Genomic DNA, 15871 nt, shown 5'->3' on the forward strand with positions numbered 1-15871 from the left:
CTAAGTGATAGTCGAGAGTGAAGTTTGGAAAACATATTGGTTGATTAGATTAGGTTGATTGAGCTAGCTAAGAGGTAACCAACAAAATCGTGCAACACAGCTGCAAAAGGTACACTATCAAGATTATTTTATGCTCATTGTAGACTAATTAGACAAGTATGACTATTCTGGACTAACAAAATCAGGCATTCATATGATAGAGTTTTTAGACCCAGACGATAGTTTAGCAACACCCAGACGATAGAGATAGTTTCTCGTATGAGTTGCTTCCTGAACTCATACAACAGTATGGCAGACTCCAGACTACAATATATTGAATATGATTTGTATTCGTACGATGGTATATTAAAGGGCAGATGACAATTGTGCAGTTTTGTACAATAGTTTTTACAGAGCCAAATGATAAACTGATAGAATCAATGAAGTCTCGTACGACAATAATTTTGTAGCAGAATGATAATTCGAAAGAATCGTACAACAGAGGACTGGATAGAGACGCGATTCTGATAGGTAGAGTTTTAACGACTGTCAAAGACCAACTTTTGATAAGGACTGAGTTTTTGATGACTGACAGAGACCAGTTTTGGACATGGACAGAGTTTTGATCACTGAGTTGTTGATTTGTTTTCTCTAGTTTCAGTTTCAGGGATGAAAACACAGAAAACATGCAAGATATATAATGACTTCAATCACAACATGTTAACCCTATGGAATTTGGCTTACAGAAGAAAATCTTTGCTTGTTGACTTAGGTACACACCCAATAGCTACTCAAAATATGGTCGTTGAGTCTCATGCAATGGATTTTCAATGTTGTATTAGCTGACTCCAAATGCTAATGGGGGCATGATATGGCAATTGTCATGGGAGAGTTAGTATCTCTCTTGCACAAAGGTTATCCCCCTTTCAGAGGTGAATCGGGTAGATAGTTCTTAATCAGGAATTTTGTTCGAAATTACCCCTTGAAGTCACTCAAGCATGATTGAGACCTATAGCCAGACAAGGTACCAAAACAAGTTGTAGTCACGTAAACATGATTGAGACTGTGAGGCCCTACAAAGTGCTCAATATGAGAGATCTCAAAGAGAAAACTCAAATAATCCCGTCCTCTGAGACTTTAATCACCAAAGGCCTATTTATTATAGTGCGCTGGAATGCTCAAGTCCAGTTGTACTCACTTGGGTTGTTCTCGCCAGGTGATTACTTTTTCCCACTGTGACAGGCCCGCTAAAGTTACACAAATCTCAAATTTAGAAAAAGCCTCAAGGGTCTAGACTTCTGATTGTCTATAAAAGACAAGAGAATACTATCCTACCTCTCATATTTTTCTTCAGGCACAAAAGACAGATTTGTTCATTAACCAAATAAAAATTTAAGTGCTTAAGAAAAATGAACTTTAAAGAATACACGATGTTTGGTCAATTCTTTTTTGGCAACCTACAAAAACAAAGCATAAGTAGTCATGTTGTTTTTTATTCTTTGACAGGTGCATGTTTGATTGATAGATCCTTTGACAAGTATTCTGTAGAAAATCAGTTAGGCTGTAAAAATATGAGGTAGACAGAAGATAAACCAGGGTTAACGTCAGTGTTAGTAAAATCCAAATTTAATTCACAAAAAAACCCTGTAAAGTATATTGTTTTTAAAACAAGAAAACAAAAATTCGTACGATAATGTATACCTTCCCGTATGAGTATTCTCACAAACCCGAACGACAAAACACAGAATCAAAAATTCAGAGCAGAAACTCGTACGAGTATTCTCTCTGAACTGCACGATAAAAGACAGGTCTTGACAGAATGTTGTACGATGAAGGATGTATACTCATATGATCTTTCACAGAGGCTGTACGTACGAGACCTGAAAGATAAAGACATGATTTTGAGGGCGAAAGATGAATTTCATGCCCCACGCTGGGCGCCAAAAATGTGTGTGTGAAAAGTGGACCTATATCTGTATCTGGAATACACAACACTTCAATAAATTATTAGATGCATGGTTAGTAAATCAATCAACAATGAATAATAAACCATCACAAAGTGACCTATTGCCTTCTAGTAGATGTGTGTTTAATCTTGCTCTCAGATTTCATATGCAATACTAGTGACTAGACAACATCTAAATGAAGGATTTAATCTATATGAGTACGAAATTGAGCTAAATGGATGCAGAATTACACTCGATGGATGCAAGATATGCAAGATGAATGAATATTAGGCTAACATGATTAAGCTACGAATGAATATTAAGCTAAATGATTTAACAAATATGCAAATATTCTCAATATGAAATCTTATGAACCTAGAGCAAAAATGGCATAATAACAATATATTCTTGAGGATGCTTGATTAGGAGATGAGAGCCCGAATTTATAGAAAATTAAAAAAGAAACTAATGGCGAGATCAAATGATGATGAGCAGTCAAGATTTTCCAAGAAGAAGCACAATCCAGGTGAATTGATGTGATTGACTTATTTTCTCAGTTTTAAAGGAGATTGAACTAAAATTAAGATAAAATCAAAAAAACTGATTTATTCTCTATTTTATTCAATTTTGATATTTAATTATTTTAATTGCTTTCTTTGAGATATTTCTTTAATTTTTTAATTTGATTTTCAATTAATTCCTTTTCTAAATTTTTAATTCTTTTTCCCCAATTAATTCCTTTTTTGATGATTTAATGGCAAATTGATTTATTTAATTAAATATGCTAGGATATTTAATAAAATAAATAGGATAATTATTTATAAATAATTTACTTGAAATGATTAATTAGTTAAATAAATATTTAATTAATATTGAGTGATTAATTTGCCATGTGACATTGGTGATTTAAGAAATTAATTGTGTGCTCAAGATTGATTTAATTGCCTTTGGTTAGGACCTTGGTGATGTTGTCGAGATTACTGAGTAACTGGACCGACATTACTAGTGACTCTTATTCCTTCTATGTTGCTAAGCTCTTGAGACTTTTGGATTGTCCTATGTAGGGTTTCTGCCATAATAATATAGAAGAAGGGGGATATAGGATCCCCTTGCCTCAATCCTTGGGAACTTGTGAAGAAACCATGGGGGGAACCGTTTACCAAAATCGAGAATGGGGAGTTGAGATGCATTTGAATATCAAGTTGACCCAACTTTTGTTAAAACCAAAGGCTGCCATACAGTTGCATAGGAATCTCCAATCCACTTTATCGTAAGCTTTCTTAATATCTAACTTGATGAGCATTAAAGGGATAGAATTGGTTTTAGAGGAGTGGATTGCCTCGTGAACAAGGATAACCCCATCCAGAATAGATCTGCTAGGAAAATAACCAGATTGTTCTTCCGAAATAATAATTAGGACGAAGATTTTCAGCCTATTAGCTAATGCTTTTGTGAGAATTTTGTAGAGTGTATTGCAAAGGGCGATAGGTCTAAACTCTTCCAGGCTTGCTACCGAACCTTCTTTTGGGATGAGAGCAATGAAGGTATTATTAATCTCTCGAAGGATCCTACCTGATTTTCTAGCACCCTCTAGGGCATCCACAGCTCCGTTCCCAAGAAGTGCCAACACGAATGGAAGAAGGCAACTGGAAAGCCATTCGGCCCAAGTTCTTTTTTCGGATGCAGTTCTTTAACTACTTTCTCAATTTCATCTGCTATGAAGCATCTATTTAAAGACAAATTATGCTCATGAGTAATTAATTTAGGAATGTTTTGTAAAAGACTTTCCTGGGCTACAAGGTTGGAGGATTCCAAATTAAGCAGGAATTGAAAGAAGTTAACAATTAATTTGGCTATTCCTTCGGGATCTTCTATTAGGCGGCCATTATCATCAATGATACTGGTTATTTTATTTGTGCTTCTTCTAGATTTAGTGCTAGCGTGATTTTTTTTTGTGTTCCTATCCCCCTCAGCGAGCAATTCTGCGCCCCAAGGGGAATCAAATTAGGGCTTGAAAGGATATGGTGGGCATTCCTTCGGCATCTGGTTTTTCTCCTTTCCACCACCTACCAAACCCCTTCCTCTTCGCTCTTGGTTGGCTTTCACTTGGAGGGGGAGTAAACCATGAGTCGCATGATAGAAATAGTTCATAAAACATTAACTTTCGCTGATCAGCATAATTAATTTTTTAAATTAGAAATTTATTTTAATTCTAAATTTAAAAATATTTTTGTTTAGAGTCATGTCTTACAATATGAAATGATTTGGATGAAAAAAATAAAAATAAAAATTTCTTTTAAATCCATATTTAAAAACATAATTTTTAAACTAGAAGTTTTTTTAAATCTAGATTTAAAAATATAATTATTTTTTATATTTATTAAATAATTATAATAAAAATAATAAAAAATTGTGTTTCAATTTAGATTTGTCATATTTAAATATAGATTTAAATATATTTTTTTGTATTTAATAAGTAGTAATAATAGAAAGTGTCTTTTTAATTTAGATTTTAGTGTTCAACTTATTTTTAAGTTATCCGTTATCTAATCATAATAAATAATAATAATTGAAAGTTGCTTATTAATTTAGATTATAGTCTTTAAAGTATTTTTAAATTAAATAACTGGCTAGATGCCGGCACTAGCTACGCAGCGACAAAATGGCCCGCCCCATGCCATGTGTACGGTTTGATTGGACGTGGTGGCTCTTTCTTTCATGCACATCAATTTGATTTACTAGCATTTGGCCATAGGTACAGTGTGCTCAGTCTACAAATGAGTCTATGCAGTGATCAAATCAAACTCAAAGTCAGTCAAGCTATGTTCAAAGGAAAGTGGAAAATGCGATAGCTAAAAGCATTCCAAGGCAGTGAGGTGACATCGACGAGCCATTTTGTGGTAAATGTGAAAAGACTTTGATAGACTCGGGTGACGATGTATCTGTGGTAAATGTGAAAAGACTTTGACAGATAAAATAGAATAGGGGGGACCGATATTGGAAACCAGCTCACTCGATCACTAGTCTTTCACGTTTATCAAGTGGATCAGGACATGACGTGACATTTTTGCATAAGTGATTATGGCTTGTCATCCCACTGCCTGCATAACTAAGACCCGTTCAACACACTTTTTCATGATATTTCTGAGTAGGGCCCAATGCGCATAGTGGAGTGGTGGTGTCTTATGGTGGGTGCATGGAGTGGCTCCAAATGGGTTCAAAAGTGTAGCATTTAATTAATCATTGTATATTAAAGATAATTAAATTCAAACCAAACAACACAAAAATATACATGTTTTATAATTCTTTTATATTTGTTCTAAGAAGATGGTGGCCATACTAGTTATACATGTTCAATCTAATATCATATAAAAATTTTGGACATACATAAAAACTAGGATTTGCACCTTGGTGTGCAATGGGTATGCTGATGAGGTGTGGAAGGTCGAAGAGAGAGAGACGGAGATGGAGAGAACAATATGAAAGAAGGATATGAAGATAAAGAAATGAGAGAAGGAGAGAGAAAAATAGAGGTAGATATATATATATATATATATATAGTGATGTATTGAGAGAGGTAGAGAGGGAGAGATATAGAGGTACAAAGAGGTGGAAGAAGAGATATGAAGAGAGAGAGAGAGATGGTGATATAGAGAGATAGAGATAAATAGGGAGACAGAGAAATAGATAGAGACTTAGAGAAGAAGTGATATAGATAGAGGGAGATATAGAGAGATAGATGAGGATATAAGGAGAAAGAGGTAGAAAGATCTATGGATAGAAAGAGATAGAGAGAGGAGTGAGATGAAGATAGAGAGGGAGAGGGGGAGATAAATATAGAGAGAGGGGAAGAAAGAGATCTAGTTGGAAGAAGATAGGGGGAGCAAGAGGGAGAGGGAGAAATAGAAATGGAAAAAGGGAGAGATAGAGAGGGGGAGATGGAGGAAGAAAAAGATAAAGATAGGAGAGGGGGGGATTCTCAAGAACCCTAAACCAAATAATCTCCCACAATAATTGTCAAAACAATAATTGATAAAGTGACATAATGCAAAATAAACCTCTAAGTTAGGAATATAATCAAGATCCAGTATGAATAGTCTCATGTTATTACAATAGGGAGAGAGAGAGAGAGAGAGAGAGAGAGAGAGAGAGAGAGAGAGAGAGAGAGAGAGAGAGAGAGAGAGAGAGAGAGAGAGAGAGAGAGAGAGAGAGAGAGAGAGAGAGAGAGGGGGGGGGGGGGGGGGGGGGGGAGACTGAGAGATAGAATGAGGGGTAAGGAGGTAAAGATGGAGATGGAGATGGAGAAGGGGGAAAGAGAGAGACAGAGATACAGATAGACAGAGAAAGAGAGACAGAGAGAGACAGAGAGAGATAGAGAGATAAAAAGAGGGAGAAGGAGAAAAATGGATGGATAGAGAGATTGGTCTATTAATTGCATACATTAGTTCAATACATGAGGTCAATTGGTACATATTTTAGTAAATGATGTTTGTGCACAAAGGTCTCAATAAAGAAGTATAGGTCCAAATCAACTATACATTCACTTATAAGGATCAAATCATAACTAGTAAAACCTTAAAAATAGAAACATCAGCTATATTACAAATAGGATCATGCTATGTTTGTGATAGGGAAAGATGGAGAAAGATAGGGATACAAAGAGGGATAGATAGATGGTGGATAAGATAGGCATATAGATGGAGATGGTTACGGAGATATAGATTAAAAATAAGATAGGGATGGAGATGGAGAAGGGGTTATGTGTGTGTGTGTGTGTGTGTGTGTTTGTGTGTGTGTGTGTGTGTGTGTGTGTGTGTGTGTGTGTGTGTGTGTGTGTGTGTGTGTGTGTGTGTGTGTGTGTGTGTGTGTGTGTGTGTGTGTGTGTGTGTGTGAGAGAGAGAGAGAGAGAGAGATAAGAAATTATAGAGAGGGAAAGATGGGTAGAGAGATGATGAGATAGATAGAGTGATTGACAGTAAGACAAAGGGAGAGAAGGGTAAAGCTAAAAGCCTAGTAGTGTCATTAATTCATTAGGGTTTTGCCAATCCATCTAAAGAATATCTTAAAATTAGGATGAAGGGACCTTATCAACTCATGTGCACATTATAAAGTATATCTCAAAATTTTAAAATTATGCTAAAAATGATGTTGTTTATATGAAATGTTAATTGTGGGCACCTCTCATAAGTTTAACTATTGATAAAATGGAATAAATCAAAAAATAATTGTAGTTTTTTTTACTATTCACATATTTATAATATTAATCTAGTTCATGAAATTTTAAGCAGGGTTTTTTGAATGAATCGTCATAATTTTATTTTAAGACTAACTAAACATATAATTAGCTTTCAAACAAGTAAACACACTTTTGATTAGTCCTCTAAAACTCTTTCATTTATAGTCACCATCTCCATTACATATTTATTTGCAATCACAATCTACTATGTGGATTATTAAATAAAGAAATGTCTTAAATCTAAGAAATCATCAAATCATTTTAGGATCTCCCCCTCTCCTATCTTTATCTTTTTCTTCCTCCATCTCCCCCTCTCTATCTCTCCCTTTTTCCATTTTGATTTCTCCCTCTCCCTCTTGCTCTCCCTATCTTCTTCCAACTAGATCTCTTTCTTCCCCTCTCTCTATATTTATCTCCCCCTCTCCCTCTCTATCTTCATCTCACTCCTCTCTCTATCTCTTTCTATCCATAGATCTTTCTACCTCTATCTCCTTATCTCTCTCCATATCTTCATCTATCTCTCTATATCTCCCTCTATCTTTATCACTTCTTCTCTTAGTCTCTATCTATTTCTCTCTATCTCTCTATATCGCCATCTCTCTCTCTCTCTCTCTCTCTCTCTCTCTCTCTCTCTCTCTCTCTCTCTCTCTCTCTCTCTCTCTCTCTCTCTCTCTCTCTCTCTCTCTCTCTCTCTCTCTCTCTCTCTCTCTCTCTCTCTCTCTCTCTCTCTCTCTCTCTCTCTCTCTCTCTCTCTCTTCATATTTCTTCTTCCACCTCTCTATACCTCTATATCTCTCCCTCTCTCTGCCTCTCTCAATATATCACTATATATATCTACCTCTATTTTTCTCTCTCCTTCTCTCATTTCTTTATCTTCATATCCTTCTTTCATATTGTTCTCTCCATCTCCGTCTCTCTCTCTCTTCGACCTTCCACACCTCATCAACATACCCATTGCACACCAAGGTGCAAATCCTAGTTTTTATGTATGTCCAAAAATGTTATATGATATTAGATTGAACATGTATAACTAGTATGGCCACCATCTTCTTAGAACAAATATAAAAGAATTATAAAACATGTATATTTTTGTGTTGTTTGGTTTGAATTTAATTATCTTTAATATACAATGATTAATTAAATGCTACACTTTTGAACCCACTTGGAGCCAATCTATGCACCCACCATAAGACGTCGCCACTCCACTATGCGCATTGGGCCCTACTCGGAAAGATCATGAAAAAGTGTGTTGAATGGGTCTTAGTTATGCAGGCAATGGGATGACAAGCCATAATCACTTATGCAAAAATGTCACGTCATGTACTGATCCACTTGATAAACATGAAAGACTAGTGATCGAGTGAGCTGTTTTCCAATATCGGTCCCCCCTATTCTATTTTATCTGTCAAAGTCTTTTCACATTTACCACAGATACACCGTCGCCCAAGTCTGTCAAATTCTTTTCACATTTACCACAAAATGGCTCATCGATGTCACCTCACTGCCTTGGAATGCTTTTAGCTGTCACATTTTCCACTTTCCTTTGAGCATAGCCTGACTGACTTTGAGTCTCGTTAGCTTATTCAACATGCATAGAAAACTAGCAGTTGCAGGAGTAGTGCCTGCAACGGTTCGCCGATAGGCGAGGGTGGTAGTCTGGGATGAATTGTGAGAGTGGAATGAAATAAGAAAACTTATAACGTAGCAATCTATTGTAAGAAGATGTAGAATATATCTTGAAACTCTTAGTAAGAGTGAACCATATGATGTGCAATCCTTAACAAGAAAGTGTTCAGGAAACCTTAAAAGGCTTATATACACTGAAAGTGTTGTGAAGAATGAATCCTGCAGGGGGGGCAGCAAGAAAACGGAGTGAGCAAGACTGTGCAATAAATTGTAAAAAGAAATTGTAGATTATACTTTGAGAAAGAATGAATATTTGAAGTTGTAGAGAAGAGATTTACTTAAATCTTGGTTACCATTGGTAAAATGACTCTATTTTCTAGGCTAAAAGATCCCGAAAATAGAGAAGGTAAGCGATGTCTGTTGCATCAATGAAATTCTGAAACTAAAAAGTAAGACGATAACTTAGAAATTATGTTAAACGATAAAAGCTTTATAGATGCGGGGAAGAGAAAATTGAAAATGAAGAGTAAAGAAACTTCAATGTAATGTTACCTGCATGGGGTTTATATTTGCACTGTATATATGAAGCAGTTCCAATCTGTTTGTTTAGCTTCACTGTGTAATAGCAAAGAGACAAGCTTGAATAGCATCGGCAAGACATTCTATAAAGCCTATAGAGAACATCGTTGGAAGTGAATTAAGCAATAAGGAAAATGCATGCACTATTTTTAGAGTTTACAGTAATTGATACAAGATCTATAGAATGTAAAAAGTTGAATATTCTATGTACCTAATTTTGGTCCGGCAATATTCTGTTATCCAATTGCAGGAAATTGCAATTGTTGAATTATTTTAATCAAACCAAAAGAGTTTGTGCGGCATTGGAAATGGTGGCATTAGAATAAAATAGTTTGATAAGTTGCAGAAATGATTAGAAGTAAGAGGATAGAAGCAAACAAAATTGGTCACTCTTTAAATGGAAGTTAAAGAGAGTAGAAGCACCTTTTTTGTTTTTTGAGAGTTATTGGTGGGAGATAGTGGAGATCAATAGCGTGCTTCTGTAAATGCATGAGTCTTAGATATGGGCAATTTTAAAAAAGTGAGTGCAAGTTAGAAAGCAGTATGTAAAATTATGAAGTGAATAATCAAATGTTGTTAAAATAGATGCAAAGAATAGTAAAGAGTGTAGAGCAAGTTAAACATACCTGGTATAGCTGGATCACTATTTCATAAGGTTATCTTACTAGTATGAGCATAGCAGAGAAGGCAATAGCAAAAAACGTAAGATGTATTCAACGATAAGCAAGCTGAATTTGAAAGAGGCATGCAATGTTAGTGTTAATTTATGTAAAAATGTTTGTGAAAAAAAATGGAAATAGAATGTAGGATGAGCTGTACGTAGAAGAGGTGGCATCAAAATGGTAATTACTAATTTGTAATGATAACATCCGTGTTGAAGAAAATGAATAAAAAAAAGAGAAAAGTAATGAAAAGTGATGTAAATAAAATAGGAAAGAGTAAAAAATGAGAAGTCTTTACCTTTTTAGTGTTTGTATGTTGTTCAAAATGTAAGTGCTACGATGGTGTATATAGCATTGGAGAGAAGAGGCATGTAATCATGTAATAGTGCCTAGGCAGTAGGAAAGACATCAAATAATATAGCTTATGAAAGTGAAGCGAGAACATAAATGCATCGGAGACAAGTTTAATGTTGTAAAAGAGCAGAAAATTAGCGATGTAGAAATGCTAAATTATTAGAACAACAACGATTGTAAATAGAGAGAGTAGTTTATGAAATTGAGTAGGTAAAAGTGAGCTTGAATCGCTAAGAATGGATAGGTAGTGAACATACAAATGAATAGAAGAAGAGTAGTGATGATATAGGTTTGAATTCGATTACTTGTTGTGGTTTTGAGTTGCATTGTGTATATGTAGGAGCTGTAATATGTTTCTTTAGCTCATGTTTGTAATAGCAGGTAGACGAGGTTAAAGATCGACAGCGGAACATTGTACAAGGTTATAGAGAAATTTGTTGGACCCAAATAAAATAGGAAGGAATGTAGTCACAGTATCTATAGAGGTTAAAATAGTTGATACAGCATCTCCATAACAAAAAAAGTTTGAAATTGTACATACCTAATTTTGCTCCAATGAAATGGAGTGGCAGAGGAGGAGAATAATGTTGTAACTCAGTAACCCAATGCAGGAAAATGTAATCATGGGCAGTTTGTATTAAATTATTTCTTACTGGTGAAAAGAAGAGTAAATTAAAATTCATCAAACCAAAATGGACAGCCTGATAGAAATAGATAGCTATACCTTTTTTAGGGACAGAAAGGGAAAGTGGGTGGTGGAATCTTTAAATGTGAAATGTGCATGCAAAGAGAAGGCATCATACAGATTTGTTGGAATACCTGATGATGCAAGGCAAAGCTTGAACGTTGTTGTGTGTAGAAAGTGCAGGTGGAGGCAGGAAAGCCTTTAATGGGGGTGTGTGTATGAACAAGAAGCAGTGGAAGAACACGCAAAATGGCCCCTGCAAGAAAAGGAGTGATGTTATTTATCAAATGCATAGTAAAAATGAAGAGAGTGCAAAAAGTTAAAAGGTAAATGGTGGAGTGCAAGTGAAAGTGTGGATTGGCATACCTGATGTTGTTGCTGATTAGAGTGGATGATCGGGATGCGATGAAGAAATCTGATTGGATAGAGTGGCCAATCTGTTTTCTTCTTTCTTCCTGATAGTAGTATAAGCATTGCTTTGTAATTTTGAGTACCTTTCAAAAGTGAAAGGTGGATCAATTCTTAGATCTTGAAGTGATTTTACTCGTGAGATTACAGTGAAGGTGAGCCCCTGTTTTTCAGTCTTTCCAATATCTATTGTTGCTTTGTCCAAAGTGAGGCCTTGGGATTTTTGAATAGTTAGAGCCCAAGCCATTGCAAGGGGGAGCTGAGTGCAGCTACCTCAAGTAATAGGAGCAATAGGCACAAATTTAGGATTTGCATTGTCCCAATGAGGTCCAGTATAATTTTTGAACTCAACAACTACGTACTTTGGCAAGTCAGGAGGTTTAGAATCTGTATCATAGACAATGAATTTAATTTGTCCTAATGAGCCATTGACCAAGCCAGCTTGTATCCATAGATTAGCAATTAACATTACTTGTTCATTGAGGAAGAGGAGTATTTCTGAAGGGAGTTGTTCATCATTATCATATGCAATGCTAGTTTGCCTTGGAACTTGGGCAAGACATCGTGCAACAGGCAGGTGCAATTGTTTTAACATTTTAGTATTGTGGTGTTTGGCTGATGCATTTGTTGCAAATAAATGAATTGAACAGTCAAACTATTTGTTATCATCAACAGCTAGTTTAGTGGAGGATCGAGACATAAGAGCTTCCCAATCTGTTTGGAGTGCATTGGCATTTCTAATGTTCTGCAAGATTGCACGAAATTGTTGTTGTATATTTGAGGTGCCTTGTTGTCGGAAACTTGTATCCAAGGTTACCAGAGTTTGGAAAGAGTGCCATAATGCTAGGGCTGTAGAATGTGATGCATACAAGGGCTTGTCCATGACAGGAGGTAGCTGGCCAAGGTCAACTACAAGGATTAGTGAGATACCTCCAAAGGGTTCGTGTTGTTGGCGAGGGAATGCTTGACGTATTCTGCTGTCAATTTTTAAAAGCAATTTAGGACCCAAAAAGATCATCTCATCAATTAGAATATATTGTAATTGTTTGTATTTTTCTTGGAAGAACATTAAAGATTGGTCTGTCAAAGGCTGCATATCTCTTAGAGGGATGCGCAGGGCAGCATGGATTGTTGTTGCTTGGATATTATATGCAAATACATCGGTGGGGGCAAGTACAAGCAAAGGATTGTGCTCTTGAGTAGTGGAAAGGTTAAGTTCTTTTCTAATGCATTGTATCAAATATGATTTGCCAGTGCCTGCAGTGCCTTGTATAATCATACGAAGAGGTAGGATGGTTTGGTAAGATGTGTAATGCACAAGAATAAGGTCAAGTGCAAGTTTTTGTTTTGCTGCCAAAGGGAATCCATCAGCGGCAAAAGAAGGTGGTTGGAGAAGGGCAGGTTGGCAATTTATTTTATTTGTGGAAATGAAGTGAACAACAGTAAGATGAAGTGGATTAGTGGGATGAGGTTCGGCCCAATCAAAGTTAATATCGTAATCTCGTTTGCCTAACATTTGGAGATCATTGATAGTGATGTTGCTAGAAGCGCCCATTTGTGAAAGGTACTCCCATTCATACTGGTCTTCATTGTGTGAATGTAAAAAATCATTAGTATCGGACTCTTCATCATTCTCTGTTGTGCATTCTTGTTCTATTCCATAAATATGCCAACATGAGTAACCATCCATGTACAATAGCTTCCAATTTGCAATGATTTGGTCTGTTGATGCACCTATATCTATAGGAATATGACGAAAGGGTGTGTACAAGAGCAACTCACTCCAACAATAGGCTTCAAAGTTGTCATCATCCTCATTTGGAGAGCTTTTAAATTGTAGGTAAACATTGACAATTGCTTGTTTTTGCAGTTTTTGCCTTTTATACTTCTTATGTTGGCCATTGTATGAAAATTGTTGTGCTGATTGTATTAGTGAGACTTTTTCCAATTCAATAGGCCTTTCCATATAAGCAGAAATATAAGATTTGCAGAGCTCAGCATTGTAATTTTGATTAGTAGTACGGTGGAGGACCTTCCTGCTAACACTAAGGGAGACAAAATGACGGGAACAACTAATCAATGGTAGCTTTTGCAACATATGGCAAGTTTCTTGTGCGTTGATGTCTCGATCAACAACTATCCCCATCATGAATTTTTGGTATGCTAGCAAGATGGTATCTTGAGTATTAGTTGTAGAGACTATTTTCTTGAGGATGTCAACATAGCCTTCCAATTTTTGTTCTATTTTTGAAGCATATTTGGAGATATATTGCAAAACAACCATTTTGGAACAAATAGGTTGGCAATCAACATTTGCACGCCATATTGCCAGCATAAGTGGGTTGTGAATATTTAAATGGCTGTCATTTCTGGCTGGTTGATAACATGGCTTGCGGTTAGTATCAATAATCAGCGTTGAAAAATATTGCTCAGACCAAGGTGCTTTGTATCGACAATGGAGGGCTGGGCCTTTTTTTTTTAAGCAAGTATGAGCAGAGCATTTTGTATGCCGCTGAACAACATTGATGAGTTCTTCATAATCAGAGAAAGGGTCAACAGATATAATTTGGTTTGTATCAGACATGCATGGATCAAATAGTGAAGCAGTGTGCAGTATATTCTCTCGGGCAAGTTGGCTGTGAGGATTCCATGTTGTAACATATCTATCAAAAAAAGACTTAGCTGATTGCACATCATCATTGTTAGACCAGTCTATATCATCCATATTAGGTGCATTCGGCAACCACAAAAAGCCATGTATATGTGCAGAGCCACGATGTTGCCATTCATACCTGTACCAATGGTCTTTTGATTTGAAAACTTTGTCAATGATCTCCTCATGGAATATTGTGAATCTAAAATGCAAGAACAACGTTGTAACATGTGGATTGTGGACAATGTTTTCTATAAATATTTTCTTTGTGGACTAGTGTTCTGAAGAGGGGTTGGCTGGAAATAATTTATGTAGTTCTGGCCATTTTGCATCAGCCGCACTCAATGTGAAGAACAATGTAGGTGCTCCCAATTGGTGTACCATTGTAGTGAGATCCTTGCGCGATCTATTCCATTAAGCTCTAGTGCCTCGCAATGAAGCTGCAAAACGTATTAATTGGTTTGACAATTGATCGGAAGGTGTAGACTGCAGCTGTTCACGTAAAGCTTGCAACGTAGTTGGGAAGGAGTCTTCTAAGTTTAGCAAAACTGAAGCTGATTGTTGGGAACGGTGTCTCATTATTAGATTATAAAGATAATATCTAAACCTAGCATGTTGTCCAAATCTTTGGTCGTGATATCTTATCATGTGCAAAGCATATTCATGCAAATGAATATGTTTTGTCCTTGGTTGTATGGGTAGTGCAAATCCGTTTGGGAATAATGTTGGGAAAGCCATAGTGAACAAGCCTTCAGTGTTGTATTCATTAATGGGTGAGCAACTTATTTCAGGCCAAGCTGCAACATTTTGATCATTCTTATCTAGGTGCAACATCTTTTTAATGGCATCTAGTTCAGCAGTTGAACACGGCAACTTTGGAATGAATGATGATGTGGGCTGCAATTCAACTTCATCAGCATTATAGAGTGGGTCTTGTGCTGGCGAAGGAGGCTGAGGATCAATGCAATTTGGGAGGGTATGCAAAAAATCAGATATATCGGTAGTTGTCAGCGGCAATAATTCAATAGCTACAATGTCAATGATAACATCACTGTAGTAACGGTCATGTTGAATTTTGTAACTCAATGCATCCATAACATTGAACCTGTTTACATAACAATCATATTTTTTTCCTTCGAGATTTTTCCTTCGAATAATCACAATCTCCAAATGTTGGAATTTGTGTGGCAAAGTAGTTGTTATTTCTAAAATGTCTTGTGGGAAATTAATGGTGTGCCCTATATATTTGTATTGACCAACCCTGGCATGGCTAACTTGCAGAACAAGAGCTATCCTTGCTATAAGCATTTCTTCAACCTGTGAAAGTCATTTTAAAATGATGGGTTGCTCGCCAGGATCCATATTGTTTGCAATAGAGAATCGGTGAACACCCATTTCGTTATAGAATCTTGAGCAAATGACCTCAGGTTGAGTTAATTTGACATGCATACCAATATACTTTTCTTTGCAGATTGTACATATGTGTAGATGTGACAAGTTATCTATTCTTGTTTGGAAAGAAGCCAACGCATGTGTAAACTCAAAAGATCTGAAATGGTCTGAGATTGGTGTTGCGGTAGCAATAAAAGTTGTATTTGTCTGCTGATCAATTGGCAAAGGTTGGTTGCAGGGTTGTTCATATTGTGTGACTAACTGGGCGAGCACTGTTGAACGTGGCTGGAGCAAATCTGAAGGGTGGGTTGCAGATGAGCTTGATAATATCTGAGGTATGGGAACACCTAT

The 15871-nt window shown here is 36.3% G+C and overlaps 1 protein-coding gene across 1 annotated transcript; it reads right to left on the reverse strand.

Moving 5' to 3' along the window:
- Positions 1–12130: 12130 nt before the first annotated feature.
- On the reverse strand, positions 12131–14200 carry LOC131037914 (uncharacterized). The gene has a single exon (XM_057970160.2). It carries the CDS (start codon positions 14198–14200, stop codon positions 12131–12133), a length of 2070 nt encoding a protein of 689 aa, XP_057826143.2.
- Positions 14201–15871: the final 1671 nt, after the last annotated feature.

The sequence above is a fragment of the Cryptomeria japonica genome, chromosome 8, assembly GCF_030272615.1.
Source record: "Cryptomeria japonica chromosome 8, Sugi_1.0, whole genome shotgun sequence".
NCBI classification, from domain to species: domain Eukaryota; kingdom Viridiplantae; phylum Streptophyta; class Pinopsida; order Cupressales; family Cupressaceae; genus Cryptomeria; species Cryptomeria japonica.

Bases quoted from the DNA above. Each gene is read 5' to 3' on its own strand.
- LOC131037914 (XM_057970160.2), bottom strand. From the start codon at position 14,200: ATGGATGATATAGACTGGTCTAACAATGATGATGTGCAATCAGCTAAG.